The sequence below is a fragment of the Corylus avellana genome, chromosome 9 (assembly GCF_965113065.1).
Source record: "Corylus avellana chromosome 9, dhCorAvel1.hap1.2, whole genome shotgun sequence".
Lineage (NCBI taxonomy): Eukaryota > Viridiplantae > Streptophyta > Magnoliopsida > Fagales > Betulaceae > Corylus > Corylus avellana.
Window position 1 is genome coordinate 13,732,523 of NC_142498.1, and position 20,466 is coordinate 13,752,988.

A 20,466-nucleotide genomic window follows, 5' to 3' on the forward strand; every position below is an offset into this window, starting at 1 on the left:
GGAATTAATCTCGTTCACTAATCTAGTTCACTAATCTAAGTCATCGTGTCCTCATGTGGATGACTAATCCACGGTGCATGACAAGGACAATACGAGACTTTCGCCATCTATCCATGCATCCTAGATTACAAGTTTATTTCTTTTGTTTGTTTATTTCAAGTTAAGGTCATCTCCTTCTTAAATTTGCAGGAACTATTATTTAACATTCAAACCAACCCTACTTGACCGCTTCATCTAATTCTCATTGACGATAGTCAAAGTCAATTTTCTTATCATAAGTTCGTATAGAGATGCCTCAATTTTCCAGCTACGGCCAAGACGGTGGGGCCTCTTCAATTTTCATACCATTAAAAATAAAAATTAAAATTAAAAAAAATTAAATACTAAATATCCCTTGAGGTTTTGTTACTTTATTTTTTTCTTCCTAGAGTTTATTTTTATCATAAAAGGTCTCTGTGGTTTTGATAATAGACCAAATTAATCATCTATCAGTTGGCCGTTAATTGACTTAACGGAAATCTACATGAACCAATCAAATGTTGACACGTGGCACCTACTTAAATTTTTTTAATTTTTTTTTAAAATTAAAAAAAAAAATTGGGGGTGGCTCCCTTGGTCATTTGGGGGTGGCCGAGCCACCCCATTTGGCCAGATGCCAATTTTTTTTTTAATTTTTTTATTTTAAAAAAATACGTTTTTTTTTTTTTAATTTAAAAAAATTAAAAAAAAAATTTAAGTTGGTGCCATGTGTCAACATTTGATTGGTCCATGTGAATTTCCGTTAAGTCAACCAACGGTCAACTGACAGAAAGATTAATTTGGTCTATTATCAAAACTACATGGACCTCCTGTGATAAAAATCAAACCTTAGAGAAGAAAAAATAAAACAATGAAATCTCAGGAGAGTATTTAGTATTTAACCCAAAAAAAAAAAAAAAAAAAAAATTGAAATTAAAATAGCCAAGTAAACTTGTAATTAGTATTAAGTGAGCAAAGTAATGGTATATGGTTCTCCACCATTGAGCTATATATTGTGACGCCTATATATGCACCAACATTTAAAAATGTTAGTTTTAAGGGTAAAGTCAACGTACCTCTTTTAAACTACCATCTAATTGATAATATCTCTTAAACTTTCAATTGCAATAATGTACCCCTTAAACTACCAAAATATTGTCAATATTCACCCCCCTCCTCCCCCCAAGGCTAACAAAAAGATCAAAATGCCCCTATATATTTCTCAATATAACAAAAATACCCATATAATTCAAAAAATAAAAATAATAATATTTTTTAAAAAGAAAATTTTAATTTAAAAAAATATTTTTTTTTATTTTTTATTTTTTAAAACGATCTTTTGAAAAAAAAATGGAAATTTTTATTTTAAAAAAAAAAAAACATTTTTTTTTTAATTTTATTCGATTTTTTTTTTTAAATATGTTTTAAAAAACATTTTTAAAAAAAAAACGAAATTTTTTTACTCTGTTTTTTTAAAACGGAAAATTTTATTTAAAAAAGAAAATTTTTTAATAAAAACAGAAATTTTCAATTAAAAAAAAAAATTCGAAATTTTTTAATTTTTATTTTCTTATAAAAGGATTTTTTTTTGTTTTTTTAAGGTTTTTTCAAGAAATTTTAGTATTTTTGTTTTTACGTACTAAGGGTAGTTTCGTCATTGGGGGGACATTGGCAATGTTTTGATAGTTTGAGGGGGACATTGTCAGTTAGGTAGTAGTTTAAGAGAGGTTTTAAAAATAAACAATTTTTTGCTGGCATTTTTTTTGGGTGTTAGGAGAGTGTTCAATTTTCTTTCGCTGTGTACGACAAAACTATGTTTTACAAATATAACAAAAGCTTCCCACTCATGCCCAATATTTGTGTTCCTGTGTGTAATTTAATTTATTTTATTTTGTACCCTAAATTTAATTTTTTTTTAATTCGTTTTTACCATCCAAAATCTTAATTTGTAAGCAGATCAAGTGAGCATCATAACTCTACATGCGATGATGCAGTGATTAAGAATGGTCTGCATGCAGTACTGAGTACACGTAGCGTACATAGATTTTGGAGATCGAAGACATTATCGCAGAGTCTCGGACGACTAGGAAACCGACAAGAAACAACTAATTGTATAGCGAAAGAAGATGTATAATTCTAACCCATAGCTTGGGGCGCTGAATTGGTCTTCGTTCCATACGCCTTTAAAGGGAATTCGAGTCTGTTCGTCTGAGGACAATCAAAGCGTGTACATCTAAACACAAAAACTCTCTCCTTAAAAAAAGTTGTGGCCATGGGCTTTTGTGGGAAGCTTTTGCAAATTTTTGTAGTGATGATAATATTTGCAATATTTGTGGCAGCAGCAACAACAGCGTCAACTATTGGCAAGCCGGGCTGCCCCAGCGAGTGTGGAGGTGTAGAAATTCCATACCCATTTGGGTTGAATAAAGACTGCTACCTTGATGAGAATTTCAATATCACTTGTGACTCTGGAACACCAAAGACAGGTGATGTCACTGTAACAAACATATCCATTGAGACTCATGAGTTGCATGTCTTGCATTTGGCAGCCAATGACTCTTACTATACTTCGTTTTGGGCAGCCCAGTACACCATTTCCAACAGCAAAAATAAGTTCATTGTTATTGGCTGTGACCAGGGACGGAGCCAGGAAATTTTATGGGAGGGGGCAGCCAAATTTTTTTTTCGGTTCTTTATAATTTTTTTTATCAAAAAAAATTATTTTTGTTATTTTTTATGAACTAAAGACTACCGTAAGGACAAAAAAAAATAGACATTTGAAAGTAAGGGCCAAAAATAAAAAAACTTAGTGAGTATAGGCCAACAAAATTAAAAATAGGGCCAATTTTTTTTTATGAGGCCAAATAACTAAAATTAAAACTTTAACTTTACTTTTTTTTTTTAATTTTTTTAACTTTTTTTTTTTACTTCTAATATTTTTTTTCCTTATTTTGGGGGGGACCATGGCCCACCCCGGTCCCCCCCTCCCTCCGTCTCTGGCTGTGACACTTACGCACACCTCAGTGGGTACCAAAAGGGAGAACTGTACACAATCGGGTGCTCATCTCAATGCCCTAGCCTTAACAATGTGATCAATGGGTCTTGCTCTGGCGTTGGGTGTTGCGAGATAGGGTTTCCGGATGGACTCAAAAATATTGATGTGACTGTATACAACTATTATAATTACACCAACGTATCGGACTTCAATTCTTGTGGCTATGCTTTCGTTGTCGAGAAAGAAGAGTTCAACTTCTCCTCCAATTATCTCAAGGCGGGTCTACTCAACAAAAAGGTTCCAATGGTGCTTGACTGGGTAGCTGGAAACGCGACATGCGAAGAAGCTCATAAAAAACCCAATTTCGCATGTCAGGACAAAAATAGTGAATGCCTCGACGACCTCCAAACCTGGCAGGGATACCGTTGCAAGTGCAAGCAGGGTTACCAAGGGAACCCATATCTCTATGGGGGTTGCGAAGGTATTATACACATCGATCTACAAATTAAAGCTTCCCAATTAATCTAAGTAGTAAAACATAATTAATTTTTCTTGAATTCAGTATCACTCATGACATTTATTTTCCTTTTCGCTTCCGTGTATATATGTATTTGATAGAGAATCACAAACTAATTAAACTCTTTGTTAAGTTGACACATGATCGAGCCTAGCTAGAACAATAAATGACTTTATTATAAACACCATATCATACAAGGCAAACAAGAACAATCAAACCAAAACAGTCTGATCAATACCCCCAGTGCAAATCGCAATATTTTCATAATTGCTCTACCCACAATGCATTTTCCAGAAATCTTTGCAAACTGAGTACTTCCAAGTTCCGACCTCTATTTTCCATGAGTTCTTTGATCTATCTCCTCTCTTCGCTAAAACAAACTTTTTTTTTTGTACGTCCTCCAAACCCATAACTACTTTACTTGCAAAGGTTCGTTTTTCGCCTCTGTAACTATTTGAGAACATTGGGTCCATTTTCACCTGGTCTTTTTTGGTTTTTTGGTTCTTTCAAAATAATCTTTAACTATTTTCATTGATGGTGTTTTGTCTTGGATATTGATTCAAATAAATAAAAACGAGAGAGAGAGAGAGATAGTTGTGGCAAGAAGGTGAGAGATAATCCATAAAGGAGGAGGGTTTTTTTGTCCATAAGTGATAAAAGAGTCCGATAGAGTGTTTTCACAGTAAAGTTATTTGTTGTTTCAAGTTAATGTGTCAACTTATTATTGGATAGCACAAATAACTTGATTTCTATCTAGACCTTATAAAAGTTATTCTCGTATTTGATAATTATGATCATTATACCATGCTTGATATATATTATTGAATTGACTTGCAGATGTTAACGAATGTAAGGATTCAAAACTCAATAATTGCTTGAAATTAATGTGTATCAACATGGAAGGAAATTATACATGTGGTTGTCCCAAGGGGTACCATGGAGACGGAAGAAAAGATGGTGAAGGTTGTGCTGCGGAACCCGCACCACTAAAGATTAAGATTCCCATTGGTAAGTACATATATTCACCATTTGGTACATATATATGGTCCACATTTGACTAGGGGTTTATAACTGGCGGTTATTGGCTATAATCGCAACCGCAACAGCCATGAACTGTTATCGATTTTTAATAACCGCAATCGCTTAGGTAGTTATTTTATAACTAGCGGTTAGCAGTTATTCAATTCAATAACTAGTTTTTTTTATATGGGCTTTTAGGCTTTTTAAGTGTTTTGGTCTTTTAATTGGCCTATTTTTTAGGCTTATCTTATGAGATTGGCCTATTTTTTGGGCTCATTTTAAGGGTTTAAGGCCAAAAATGCTATTTTTTGGGCCAGTCAATATTTTGGAATATGGCTTAGCCCAAAACATCACATATCACATTATATATTTCACATACATAGTCATAAATAGTCCAAATCTATTAATCCAAATACAAATGAAAAAATAATATATTTTATTAATATAAAATATTTAATATATATTTATATTATTATATATAAAAGAAGGCGGTTAGCAGTTATAACTGCCTTGTCCTACCCCTTAAAGTCGCTAACCGCAACTACCCTAGGTGGTTAGCGGTTTTTAATAACCGCCTACCAAAGCAATTAGCAGTTAATGGTTAGCGATTATAAGCGTCTAACCGCCCCGTTTGAGCAGCCCTACATTTGACTGTTGAATGAGTAATAAATAATATTTATTGAGGACTTATATATAAGTCCTCTCAAATGTGATGTGCTTTTTAAAATTAGAGAAAAGTCCATATACCCCTTCAAACTACCACCCAATTGACAATGTCCCTCCCAAACTTTTAATTGTAACAATTTTCTCCCAAACTATCAAAAATTGTCAATGTTCCCCCCAATGACGAAACTACCCATAGTGCCATAGTAAAATAAAAACAAAAAACACTAAAACTTCTAGAAAAAACCTAAAAAAAAAAATTCAAAAGGGTGGCAAATTTAAAATTAAAAAAATAAAATAAAAAATAAAAAATCCACTGTATAAGAAAAAAATTAAAAAATTTCAGTTTTTTTTTTGTTATAAAAAAAAAATTTAATAACTTTTTAAAATAAAAATTTCTAAGAAAATAAAAATTTTCTTTTCTATAACAATTTTTTTTTTTTAAAAAAAAATGTTTCTTTTAAATAAAAATGTATGTTTAAAGAAAAAATAATTTTGTTTTTTTTTTTAAAAAAAAAAATCGTTTAAAAAAATTAAAAGTTTTCGTTTAAAAAATAATTTTTTTTATTTTAAAAAAATATTTCTTTTAAAATTAAAATTTTCTTTTTTTAAAAAAATAAAATTACAAATTTATTTTTCGAATTTATAGGGGTATTTTTGTCTTATTGAGAAATACATATTGGCATTTTTATCTTTTTGCTAGTCTTAGGGGGACATTGATAATGTTTTGGTAGTTTGGGAGAGACGTTGTCATAATTAAAAGTTTGGAGGGTACATTGTCAATTAGGTGGTTGGTTGAGGAGGTATGTGATCATCTCAAATTTACTCTTAAAATTATCAATAAATCGAAATTCAATAATAATTTTAAAAGTCAATTCATATTCGGGAGTACTCTAGTATTTTTTTATACAACAAAGATTTCTTATTAGGAGGTCAAAACTTTAATAGAGAGTCAAATCTAATTTTAATAGGTGTTCAATTTTTAGGCCAAATGAAAATAATAATAATAATAATAATAATAATAATAATAATATTTTAACTATATATTTAAATAAAAATATTTTAATTAATATAAATTTGTAACTAAAAGAGAAGGCGTCTAGACTCTAATATAATTCCGTACGTCTTGTACATGATCCAAACAAATATCACACATATGGCCGCTTTGAATGTAGAAATGAATTGAATGACTTATCCGACTTCTTTGGGTTAATTAAGATGGAATTAGGATAAATGAATTGGAGATGATCCTATTCCGGTTAGATGTTCCTATAGTATCTCAACTTTAAATGATTTTTTTATTTAAGGAAAAATGTAAAATCAGTCCATGTGGTTTACCTGGTTTGCAATTAACTCCTTGTTATATTAAGATGAACTCAAAGGTCCCTAAGATATATCAAAAAAACAATTTAATTCGTACAGTCAAATTTCGTTCACTGACTTAACAGATTCTGATAGTATGAAACGTTAGAGCCAATAAAATTGTGATACTTGTCCTATTTAAATCAGTGTCACACTAACAGAATATGTTAAATTAGTAGACGAAATTTGACTGTAGGGATTAAATTATTTTTTTGGCATACCTTAAAGACCTTTGAGTTTATTTTGATACCACATAAAGCTAATTGTAAATCAAGTAAATCACATGAACTAATTTTACATTTTTCCCTTTTATTTAACATATTTGACAGAGTAATACAAGCAATAAATCCCTGGTGTTAACATTTTTTGACAGTGGTGTAATTTCGTCAAAATGAATAACGTTTGAGCTTTTCAAGTGCAGTTATTGGCTTAAGCTTTGTTGCCATGCTTGTGGTTGGCTCTTGGCTGTACTTTGTCCACAAGAAAAGAAAACTTATCAAGCTTAAAGAAAGCTTCTTTCGACAGAATGGGGGTTTGATTTTACAACAGCAGCTGAGCAAACAACAAGGATCTAGGGAAACAGCCAAAATATTTACCGTAGAAGAATTGAAGAAGGCTACAAATAACTATGAAGAAAATAGGATCATTGGCCAAGGAGGTTTTGGTACAGTCTACAAAGGATTTTTACCTGATAAAAGGATTGTTGCCATCAAGAAGTCCAAGACAGTTGATCAAAACCAGATTGACCAATTTGTTAACGAGGTTGTTCTGCTCTCACAAATTAACCATAAGAATGTAGTCAAACTATTGGGCTGTTGTTTAGAGATACAAGTTCCTTTGCTAGTCTATGAATTTGTCCCAAATGGTACGCTCTTCAACTATATACATAGTAAAAGCAAGGCATCCACCTTACGATGGGAAACTCGTCTAAGAATAGCTGCAGAAACAGCCGATGCACTATCATATCTACACTCTGCAGCTTCGACGCCTATAATCCATAGAGATGTCAAGTCCTCAAACATATTGCTTGATGATGATTTCACTGCAAAAGTCTCTGACTTTGGAACTTCAAGATTGGTTCCCCGAGATCAAAAAGAATTGGCTACTGTAGTACAAGGAACTCTTGGATACTTGGATCCTGAATACTTACAAACGAATCAGTTGACGGAAAAAAGTGACGTCTATAGCTATGGAGTGGTCCTCGTGGAGCTACTAACAGGAGGAGATGTGCTTTCATTCAATCGGTCCGAAACTGAAAGAAGTCTAGCTATGTATTTTCTTTCTTCCTTAAAAGAAGATCGATTGTTTGAAGTTCTTGAGAAACATATACTTGAAGGAGGACATGAGGAGCAAATTAAGGAAGTCGTTGAACTTGCAAAGAGGTGCTTAAGAGTGAATGGGAATGAGAGGCCTACTATGAAGGAAGTGGCAATGGAATTAGAAGGAATAAGAAAGACGGAGACACATTCGTGGGTTAGTGTTCAATCAAATCTAGAAGAGGCGGAACACTTGCTTGGCGAGACATCTCTCACTTTCAAATACGGTGAAAGTAGCAGTACAACGGCTACATATGACAGCGTGAATGACCATGTCACATTAGCCTTGGGGGGTGGCAGATGAATGTGGCGCCCTTCATGCATTTTTTCTTAATGCAATTTCCCGTTTTATTATCCTAAAAATAAAGGCAGGGAGAAAAATAATGACATTCCTACAGGAAGAATAGGTTAAATATTATAGACAAAGTACGTCAATTAATGTGTTTAGTTTATTTGGTTACTGCAATATTTCGTTTTAAGTTTATTGTAAGAGTTCATCCAATTTTTCTGTATTCTAGACTTCTAGTACTCCGTAAAATTTTCAACTATTCTAATTTAATTTCAAATTTTTCATTAAAAAATAAAAAAATCAAATACGTATAATTTTTTTGTGACATGTCCGTACAAAAAAAAAGAGAAAGATTCAAATTAATAACCTCTGCTTCATGAAACGTAATTCTAACCAATTAAATTACCTCTTAAAGATGTAAATATGTACAAATAAACATATCTACTAAGCAATTTGTGTGTGCGCGCGTGTGTGTTTTTTTCTTTTCAAACTGTCGGCATGTATTTGTTAAGCAAAACGCGTGGAAAAACTAGAAAGCTATCCCTCAAATGGCGTTCCCAAAAAAGCCAAGTTTTCCCTTACATGATTAGGAATTTATGAGACTTCAGTACTTGGTCAGAAAGTACAGCCGTATTTGAAATTTAACTTATTACACGATGTTAAAAAAAAAAAAATATTATTCGATTTGCCCACCTAAAAAAAGAGTATACTATTTTTCTTAAAATCAATCATCAACCTTCTTATTTTTTATATCATATTAATTAATTTTTATTATTATTTAAATAAAAATATCACTATAAAATAAAAATTTTTCTTACAAAGGTAGGCTTTTGTCAATTCATAGCCTTAGCTTTTTCAACGTTTAATGTAATTCAGCTCTCCTTAGCATGCGGATGTTTTTTCTTCTTTATTATTTCGTTTTATATTTCTGCATTCTAAAGTCTTTTATGGTATTAGAGCAAATTTCAATTGTTAGATCCTAGATTACAAATTTCTTATCCTTTGTTTCGATTAATTTCCCAATCAAGAAATCCTTTTATTTATACAGTTTTATTTTTTGTTAAAAAAAAAAAAAAAACAATCGACGTTCAGCCGAAGCCACCAAATCTGCCGACGCCTTCACCGCCACTATTCTTCTTCTTCTCCGCCAATCCACACCTGATCTCCAGTCATCCGCCTTCCAACCACAAATCCACTAAGTGCAGCAGCACAACCACCTTAGCCATCCTCTTCGACGTCAACTTCTCCACCGTCTATGTCTCCCTTTGATTTCCAACCACAGATCCCACCGGGGGTTCATCAGTCTGGCATCGTCACAGACTTTTCAGCCTCACTCCATCACAAGTAAGAAGCCCGAGATTGGGGGCTAGGGTTTTGTTGATTAAATAATTTTTTTCTTTTATTCAAAAAAGTTTGGAAAACCATGGTATTTTCTGGAATTGTGTAGGTCGAATGAGTGTTTAGGAAAAGATTTGGATTTGGTTTTTTTTGGTTGCTTTGAATTTCATGAATGGGGCTCTAGAAAGAACTTAGATTAATGTTGAATATGTGGAAGCCAAAAATTATACCAGTCCTAAGAAATTACATGAGGGACTTAGGCTTTTTTTTTTATTTGGAAAACTTTAATTTAGCCCCATGAATTTTTACGCGATTTGACAAACCTCTTTCCCCCAAACTTTCAAATTTCTCACTTTTGACTCTTAAACTTTCAATTGCTCTCAATGTGGACCTCTCCATCATATTTTAAACGTTACATGACATTTATACCCCTGATTTTTATATAAAATTTCAACTTTACCCTTAATTCCAAAACGTTTTTTTATTTGAAAAAAGAAAACGAAAATCAGGAATATTTTGGTCTTTTTTGGTATTTTTAACGGCTAAAATTGACGGAGGGTCCACATTGAGAGCAATTGAAAGTTTAGGAGTCCAAATTGAGAGATTTGAAAGTTTAGGGGGAGTTTGTTAAATTGCATGAAGTTTAGGGTGTTAAAGTGAAGTTTCCCTTTTTCTTTTTTTTTTCTTTTTTTTTTTTTTTCTTTTTTGAGATACCAGTCCCAAAATTATACCAGTCCTTCTGTTTGCTTTCCAAGCATATATATAATGTCTTCATTTGCCTTTGAGATAGCATCGCTATTATTTCATTGGACTTTGATATCAGTCCATTTATACCAGAAGCTTGGTATCAACTTTGCTTGAAAAAAAATCAACAGTTTCTATGGCATAGTGCTGTATGTTTCTATTTAGTTGCAGGAACTTTAATGACATTAGAAAATTCTTCCCATAGAGCATGTTGCATTCTTATATGGCCCAATTCATTTGTATATTAAAAAGTATTAGTTCTTTTCCAACACCTTTTTTTTTTTTTCTTTAATCTGAAGAATAGCAACAATTACGTACTGTTTTCTGGTTTTAATTTTTGCAGCTTTGCCCATATCATCTCATTCCCTTTCCTATATTTCATGGTAAGTATTTTAAAAGTTCCCAAATCATAATGTTGAAAGTTTGCTTCTTCAGGGTCAGGGATGAGACTTTTAGTCCTTTTTTTTTTTTTTGGGGGGTCTTCTTTATTTTCATACAAGTAAAATACAAGTACCTATTCTGCCGTACATATAAGGTACGGGCGTTTGGGGGGGGTGGGGGTGGTGGTGGTGGTGGTGTATAGTCCAAATGATGAGTTGAAAGGAGACATCTTTGGGACAAATTGGTTGGTCTTTTGAGTTGGTGGGAGTTTTCAATGTTGTTCAGTTTCTGTGTGAATGCTCAAGTGATTCTAGACATTCAAGAGCTATGTTGGATTTTTCAAAATTTATTTTTGGTTAGGGCTTCTTGGACATCCTTCTTGTAGGTGGGAATTTTACTTGTCTAATAATTTAGATGTGTAGTCATGGTTTAGATTTGATAGGTTTCTCCTATCTCTGGTATGGGAAGAACGATTTCAACCAGAGCTTGGATATTCTTATTCCAAATAAAGAACTATGTGCATGGGTGACCAAACAACCATCTTCTTCTCTAAACCTCACTGAAAGAGGTTTATGACTTGCTAAAAAAAAAAAACTGCAGATGAACAGGAAGAAGAAAATTTTCGGGGAATGAGAAAATGAAGCAGAACCCTACACTGGGAAGCTGAAAAAGGTTTGTCAATTTTATTTTGTGAAACACATAAGAGTTTTGGTAGATTACCAATAATGATTTAGGGTTTCATTGTAGAATGAACAGTCAATGTCGTCGGCATCTGTAATATTGTCGGTCAAAGAGGATATGGAACCTATGTAGTGTATGTGCAGGACTTACAACCCCAATTATAACATCTACGATTATAAAAAATCCTGAGAAATGATTCTATGAGTGTGCAAAAATGTATTTGAATTTGGGTAATCTGGTGTTGAGAAATGGTTGTTACTTAGTACTTGTTCATAATTTTAGTATTCATTGTCAAATTTTTTGTGTAATGACAGAAAGTTGGACAATGTCATTTTTTCCAATGGTATGACGACAAAATATGTGCTCGCGGACAGAAGGTCCTACCTAGGTTGTATAAACAAGTTAATTCTCTAAAGGGTGAAGTGTCATCACTTAGAACTGCCAGACTGAAGATCCAAACATATATGTTGGTCTTTTCGTTGGTGATTTATGTATTGCTCATTTGTCATTGGTTGCTGGGGCATTGAGGCATGGAAATGTTGTGTTTGGGGCATTGATGTGTAATTTTCAATTGCATATTTTGTATCACCGAATTAGGCAGGCACAAAAAAAATTGTATGATTTTTTAAATTTATATAATTAAATGTATGTTTGTGTTTATACTGATTTGAATGTGAGTATGCTATATTTGGTGGTGTTACATAACTTGTATGTTAAACTTAATTTGTATACTATGAATGAATTTGTCAACATAACATATTGTGCCAAAATTACAGATTGCATACATATTCAGCACAAAAACATCATTTTTCTGCAGGTTGTAACAAAAGCGCCACTGTTGTCATAAATTGTGGCGTATTACATTCATCCACTACAAGCAAAAAATAACGTCTTAAAAAAAGTAATGGGAAATGTGATCAGTGTTTAACACAATGAATTCTAAGTTAGTTAATATGACATCATTAACATCATCTTGGTTAGTTAAGACAAACATCATTGCATAGCACTACATCCTTGGCTCCTTAGTACACGTGTAGCCCTACGTGTACTACCATGTTGTGACGACCCTGCTTCTGCTTCCGCCTGTGGTTCATGAAATATTACTTAGTTACTATTACACAACATATTGCACAGGTATATGAAATGTGTATTCTAAAAAGTATCGGTTTTATCTGTGAATGAGTCGTCCTATGTGTACTAACATGAGGCTGTGACAACCCCGCTCCTGCTTCTGCCTGTGGTTCATGTTGGGATCCCTATAATGCATTAAGTCATTAACCAAACATTAAGACAAAACATTTTCATGCTAAGCATTCTAGTATTCATATAATCAGACACAATAATGACTATGACCATGGTGTCCACCTCATACTCCAATACTTTTCAATCCATCATAATCCAAACAGTAACTACTGTACCAAAAACAACATAAACAAAAATCTTCTTAAAAAGAACATAAACAAACAGATTGTGATCTCTAGAATGCATTAACCAAACAATAAGACAAATAGCAACAACAATTCTTGTATTACTGAAATTAATGCTAAGTTAATAAATTTTGGTATATGAACTGCGTGTTGAAAAAGGTCTTAGTTTTACCTATGCTTGAGTAGCATCATTTTTTGGCTAATATTTCTTTGGTTTCCACCTCTTCCAGTCCAGATTCAAAGGTAAATAACAACCTTTGTAATTATGCCCTAAACTCTCACAATTTTCACATTTGACGACATATCCACTACGGGTTAGCTTGTAGGGGTTAGTCGGCTCATCTACAGCTTTTCTTCTAACAATTTGATAGGACATCGGCAATTTGATCTTTGTTGGAGAGGAACTTGACGATGAGACTTTTGGTTTTAACCCGATCCCGTACAAAGTGATAGTCAATTGCAATATGCTTTGTCCTGGCATGAAAGGCTGGATTTACCAACAAATAGGTAGCACCGATGTTATCACAGAATAATATTGGAGCAGTCGGAAGGAAAATACCTAACTCATTGAGGAGAGATTGAAGCCAACATAAGTTTGCAGCAGTGTTTGCCATGGATTTATACTCGGATTCTATGATTGAATGAGACACTATGAGTTGCTTTTGGGAGCTCCACGAAAGTAGATTAGAGCCAAGGAAAATACAGAAACCAAAAGTGGAACGTCTGTCATCCGGGCAACCTTCCCAATCCGCATCCGAACAAGCAAATAGTTGAGTTGAAGAGCATTTTCTGATAAGAATACCATGATCAGTAGTGTGCTTCAAGTAATGTAGTATTCGCTTGACAGCAGACCAATGGGTGTCTTGTGGTCATTCATGAACTGAGATACCTTACTGATAGCAAATGCAATGTCAGGTCTTGTGATAGACAAGTACTGCAAGGCGCCAACTATACTCCGATAAAGAGTTGCAGCATCAAACTTTACACCATCAAATTTGTTGAGAGTGGCAGAGGATGACATGGGAGATGTAATAAGTTTTGCTAGTGACATCTTTTTTTTTTTTTTGAAAGTTGCTAGTGACATGTTGGCACATTTGAGAATATCATAAATCTACCTTTGCTGACAGAGGTGAATTCTAGCAGTAGAACGAGAAACCTCCACCCCTAAGAAGAAGTTCAACTTTCCAAGATCCTTGATTGGAAATTCGGTAGAGAGCTACTGGATGAGACCATTAATTGCAATGGGAGAAGAGCCTGTGAGAATAATGTCGTCAACGTACACAAGAGCAAAAAGTCGAAAACTGCCTTTAGAAAAAAGGAACAATGAACTATCAGACCGAGATCCATGAAAACCAAGATCAAAAAGCTTATAGCTGAGACATTGAAACCATGCCCTGGGAGCTTGTTTTAATCCATAGATAGCTTTCTTGAGATGAAAAATAGCAGAGGGTACATTAATATCAATAAATCCAGGAGGTTGGACCATGTATATAGATTCTCGAAGAAAGCCATGGAGAAATGCATTAGTCACGTCAATCTGTTTGATTTCCCTTCCGGTAGTTACAGCAAGTGAAAGGATAGTTCTAATAGTTATTGGCTTAACTACTAGACTGTAGGTGTCTCCAAAATCAATACCCGGTTGTTGATGATAGCCTTTGGCAACAAGGCAAGCTTTATATCTTTCAATACTACCATTAGCCTTTCTCTTAAGGCGAAAAAACCATTTTGCTCCAACAACATTTATAGAGGGGTCGTAAGGAACTAAATCTCATGTCCCATTTTTTATGAGAGCATTGAACTCCTCTATTATTGCAATACGCCATTCTTGGTGTTTGGAGGCAGAGGTGAAGAATGTGGATTCTGTATCATAGGTAGTGAGAGAGGTATTTAGAGCATGAGGTAAGCATGAGGTAAAGGAAATGTAATGGTGCCATCTATTGGAATTTTTGGTTGATGGATATTGTTTTGAGAACGAGTGACCATGCTGTGAGTTTTAGGGGGAGCTTTGGGAGGTATCACAGGTAGGGAAGTCACGGATGCAGCCAATGGGAGAGGGAGCAAGGGTGTGGCAGCTTGGGTGTCATTTTCGGTAGCATTGGAGAAGTCATGGGTGCCAGGTGGTTCAGGATAGGAGGCAGCAGGCAGTGATTCAGTTGTGTCAGGAATGATTTTGGATTGGGACGCAACAGAGGAGACACTCACACGTGGACTGTGGAAAGAAGAAGCAGGATGAGACACGGTTCTTGGAGATATGGGTTGGTGCGTGAGAGACCTGCTGTGCAAAGGAGAGGAATCTTGAATTGAAAGGGACCTTTTAGATGTTGACTTGCTTTGCCAAGGAGACACCCATGTTTGTGTAGGCAAGTGAGAAAAAAAAAAAAATCAGATAATGGAGAGGAATTTTGAGTGAAGGACTGTGTAGATGAAGCCTTGCTGTGCAAATGAGTGACTTATGGGGACACGGGTCTGCTGGAAGATAGCACAGTAGGAGACAAAATAGGCTTAGATAATGGAGACAAAATAGGCTTATATAATGGAGAGGAATCTTGGAGTGAAAGAGACTTTGGAGAGAAGGAATTGTTGTGCAAAGAGGACACCCTTGCACGTGAAAAGCTCTTGGGCAAAGGAGGTGACCGTGTGATGTGCAAGGGAGAGACCCATGTATGTGGAGATTTGTTGTGCAAGAGAGAGATTCGTGAAGACCCATTGTGCAAAGGGAATACCCGTGGGAGTGAAGAGGGAATTGTGGGTGAGCATGGACTGGTTTGGCTGGAGATAAAGATGAAAAATTTTGAAATGGAAAAACTAACTCGTTGAAGATAACATGCCTGGCAAGATAGATTTTTCCAGTGAGAATATCAAGACATTTGTAATCAGTGTGTGGTTTGCTATATCCCAAGAACACACTTGATTTGGATTAGAATGAAAATTTGTTTGTGTTATATGGTCTTAAGTAGGGAAAACACTCACAACCGAAGGTCTTGAGAAAATTATAATCAGGAATCTCACCAAATAATAATTCAAATTGTGATTTTTGTTTATTGATGGATGAAGGCAAACGATTAATGAGAAAAGTGGATGTGTCAAAGGTTTCATCCCAAAATTGAAATGGGACTTTGGAGTGAGAAAGAAGAGCTAAGCTAGTATCAACAATATGGCAATGTTCGCGTTCCACACTCCCATTTTGATGATGGGTGTGAGGACATGTTTGCCTATAGTTGATACCTATAGAGCTAAAATAACGTTGTAGGGGAATAAATTATCCTCCTCCATCGCTTTGAACTAATTTAATGGGGAGATTAAAATATTTTTCAACTAAATTTCAAAATTTGACAAATGTGGAAAATACATCAAATTTAGAAGTTAATGGAAAAAGCCAAGAGTAACAACTAAAATCATCGATGCATAAATAATAGCGTTTATTATTCTTTGAAAGAACTGGAGCAGGACTCCATACATCAAGAAATAACAAGCTTAATGGAGCAATAAAAATTGAGGGTGATAATCCAAAATGTAAACGATGCATTTTGCCTTGCTGACAAGCGGGACACACTTGTGAAGACTTATTTGATAAAGCTGGAAGGCAATGTTTGGACAGAACATTGCGGATAGTTCGAAGAGCAGGATGGCCAAGTCAACGATGCTAGGAATCAATAGAGACAAGCTCACCAAGACACGCTGAAGGAGACTAGAAACGAGACGAAGTTGATGAAGGAGATGGACAGATGTAAAGATCACCTCTACTCAGGCCTTTGAGTAGCATACGCCGGGTGCGTAGATCCTTAACACGAAAATCAAATGGATGAAACTCAATGAAAACATTATTATCACAAGTGAATTGATTTACTGAGATTAAGTTTTTCTGAATGGCAGGAACATGCAACAAAGATTTTAGAGTAAAGTGTTTGCGTACAGAAGATAAGGAAGCTAAACTGGTGTGAGAATATCCAAACCTTGACCATTTCCAACACAAATCTATACATTGCCTACGTATTCATCTGCTGTGATATTTAGGCTGGTGAGGTCATTGGTTAGGTGATATGTAGAAGCCATGTCAGGTTACCAGTTCATATCCGAAAAAGACTGATTGACAGTGAGAAAGGCTGCAGGTGGAGAAGGCCCCTGGTAGGCATGGTCAAACCTGTGGTAGCACTTGGCAGTAGTATGACCAATTCAGAGACATAATTGGCACGTGGGTCTATTGGAAGAGCCAACACGTGAAGAGGAGAGACCACAACCACATCCCCTGCCATGGCCATGTCCACTAGAAGGACCATTGGAGACAAAGAATTGGCGTTGAGGCTTGCCATGTGAGGTGATATGACGTTGAGCAACATTTACAGATGAGTTTGTCATATTTCGAATTGGATTATTCCTTTCAAGTCGTTGCTCAAACGTGAGCAAATGAGAATAAAGGTCCTCCTAAGAAATAGGATCTAGATGGGTTGTGAGAGAGGCAACCACAGAATCAAACTCACCCGAGAGTCTTGCAAGTATATAACATACAAGATCTGAATCCTTAACAGGTTCTTCAATACCTGCTAAGAGATTGGACAAGCGTTGGGCTTGCATGAAATAGTTAGCCACGAAGAGGCTGCCTTTCTTTATTGTGGTCAAGCGAAGGCGAGTTTGCATGACACGCGCTTTGGCTTCCGAAGCAAACATTTTTTCCAAGATTAACCACACTGCGCATGAAGTTTTGATTCCCACAACATGGGATAAAACATCTTCTGTGAGAGTAGATATGAGTGCACTGAGAACTATTTTGTCTTGGTGATACCAAGTTGTCTACGCTGGATTTTTAACCAGTGTGTGTGTGTGTGTGTGCATATTACTTCCCTTGTAACAAATCCAAACAACTCATTTCCCTCAACCTATGGGACAATTTGAGTGCGCCATATAGGGTAATTATCCTGAGAATGCTTGACTTGAATATAGTGATGGAGAGAATGTAAGGTGGTAGGGGCTGCAGAGAGGCCATCGGAGATGGTGGAAGAAGAAGCGGATAGGAAAAAGAGTCATGATCAGACGTATGTCAATAAGAGCTCTGATACCATATAATGTTACGTAATATCTGTAAAAACAGCCCTAGTATTTCCATTGGGTTGTGTTTCATATATAGATGATAAATCATAGGATTACAATATTTAAAAGTTAAATTTACAATTATCTAATCTGTACTATTTGAATTCAAATTGAGAAAGATAGAACTTTTAGTTATGCTAAGGCTTTGAATGACTTGTGAGATGTGGATAAGGATGTGTTCCAATATTAAGATTGGGTCTCACATTAGAAAATTTTCATAAGTGGTTAAAAACGTATAATTAAGCCTAAACACATTATTAAGCTTTTGGGTTGACTGATATTTCAATTCCCAACATGTTATATTAGGGAATAAATTCAATTCGGTCAAGGCAAAAAACCCTTGTTTTTTGCCCACCACTTACAAGCTGACACCTCAGCTCAGCACACAAACTCAAAATGAGAACAAAACACCATATTATTCCTCCCACATTGACCTGCTACCCACTCCGCCTAATGCCACCGCCCGCTTCCGCTTCTGTGTTTGTTGGCCCTATAGGGGTGGCGTGCGGCCACCCCAGCCACCCATGGGGTGGCTCGCCGGCCACCCCGTGGCTTGGGGGTGACTAGCGCGGCCACCTCGTGGTTGGGGGTTGCTCGCCGACCACCCCAGCTCCTCCCCTTGTGCCTACTCTCGTGGCCCAACTCCTCCCCTTTGGCTGCTCTCATATATGATTTGATGTTTTGTTCTCACTTTAATTTTTTGTATTTTTTCTTGAATTGATGACGTGTGACGTGTTGATTAGTGGGCAACAAACCCATGATTTTTGCCAAGACCGTATAGCAACAGCTCTCGTTATATTATCTTCTCATTGAAAGAACTTCATAAGGTGTCAATCCTCCTAACAAGTGATATCAGAGCTGATGGTGGTGTGCAGTAGTACGATGGAGTGGTGCAAGCACAGAAAAAAGTTCTTGGAGTAGGGATAAAGGTGCATGGCGCGAACAAACCCACATAACACATAAGTGATTTTGGAGACATATCACAAGATTAACCCGTAAGATTGATAAAGAGTTTCCATTTAAAGAGTAGTGTAGTAATACAATGGATTCTAAAAAAAGGCTTATGTTTGAGATAATGTAGTAATTCTTATAGATTGTAATATTAAAGATATGTGTAACTCTGTTTGTTGTTGAATGAAGTTGTTATTATCATCAAATAAGTGGCTTAATGTTAAAGGCTCTTCTAATTAGCTCTTAGGTGAAAGGTTCGAATCCCCCTCTATTACATTAAATATTTTACATTTTAAAAGAGCTAGGCTTGGGCGTGCGCGGCCCTAAACACATGCCCAGCATGTGACCCAATCTTGAGTAGGCAGTTATTAAAAAGAATTAAGCTACTGAGCAGCAGCCATGGGGACTCAAACCATTGTAACTCTAATTGGAAGAGGTACTTCAAACCATTAGACTAACCGCTTATCTATTGACTATTGTAAGTTACGAAATTCGTTTTACTTGACCGTTTTGTAACTACTCTCCAGAATCTATAAATAGAGCTTTTTACTCTACGAATTTCCTAACTTTATTTTCTCATCCCTCTTAGTCTAATACATGATTTTGTATAGAAAACTCTGAAAAACAAACTTCAGAATTGTTGTCTGCAGTTAATGGTTTTGTTGTATCTTGGAGGTGAATTGTTTGCAACCCGACAACAAAATCTTTTGATTGGGGGAAATTATCACATGCTTTAAAATCACATGGATTTTTCTGATTATTGTTTATGCTTGATTTTCCTCAACAGTAATGCGGTGATAAACTCATGTGGAGATGAGATTGTTGAATATCCACGTATGAACATAAAAAAAATTGTCTCATTGAAAAATGTCACAAATTTGAGTGACTAATATAACATAATTGGATCCAAATGTATAAACTTTAAGTTTTTCGGTGAATAAGCAGTATTCAATAGGTACTTGACGATGCTCAAGGTAGCATGCTCACCAAGCTGCTTGATTAACATCACTAGGTTACTTAGTTAGAGCATTCCCAATGGAGGAGCCATATTTTTATGTAAAATGGCTCATCATAACTCACTTTTATCTAGTTTAGCTAAGCTATTTTTAAATGTCTCTACATCCGATTAGCTATATTTCCATCTATTCTATTAAAATATTATTAAAAGTAAAAAAAAAAAATTGGGAAGAAGAGAACATAAGAGAGGAAAAATGAAAAAAAAAAAAAATTTGAGAAAGAAAGAACATGCAGTAAAAAAATAGGAAGATAATTGGAAAAAAAAAAAACAGGTAAGAGAAACAATGAATAATAAAATAACTCCCTTGAAAAGTGCTACTACATTTAGCTTTTCTTTTAGCTCTTCCAATCAAATATCTATTTTACATTTTCTTTTGGCTAATCTAATGTAGAGGTTTTTTTAAACATTTGAAGAACTATTTTAGATAAAAGTAACATTTGGCTCTTCCATTGAGAATGCTCTTAGACGCTTTTCATTTTATTTTACTTCTAAAAAAATGATTCTGTTCCATTTTTGGTTGCAGCTGTCTGCTGGTGATTGCCAAAATGAAGACCATGTCGACCAAATTCAATCCAAGTCTGTTTTGGAAAGAAAACTACAACTCTGTAATCTGTATTTGCGCTGATGCAGTTGGTCAGATGGCTAACCTCAAGGCTCAATT

At 35.0% G+C, this 20,466-nt stretch overlaps 1 protein-coding gene across 2 annotated transcripts; it reads left to right on the plus strand.

The window, feature by feature from the left end:
- The first annotated feature begins 2,268 nt into the window (after nt 1–2,268).
- On the plus strand, nt 2,269–8,383 carry LOC132190936 (wall-associated receptor kinase 2). Of its 2 annotated transcripts, none has more exons than XM_088519386.1 (4): nt 2,269–2,689; nt 3,056–3,494; nt 4,368–4,538; nt 6,997–8,383. In XM_088519386.1, the coding sequence occupies exons 1-4, from the start codon at nt 2,291–2,293 to the stop codon at nt 8,193–8,195; spliced, it is 2,208 nt and encodes a 735-aa protein (XP_088375512.1). In that variant the 5' UTR covers nt 2,269–2,290; the 3' UTR covers nt 8,196–8,383. The 2 variants fall into 2 exon arrangements, with proteins under 2 accessions (XP_088375512.1, XP_088375511.1); XM_088519385.1 differs by having other exon boundaries at nt 2,269–2,636; nt 3,009–3,494.
- The last annotated feature ends 12,083 nt before the right edge of the window (nt 8,384–20,466 follow it).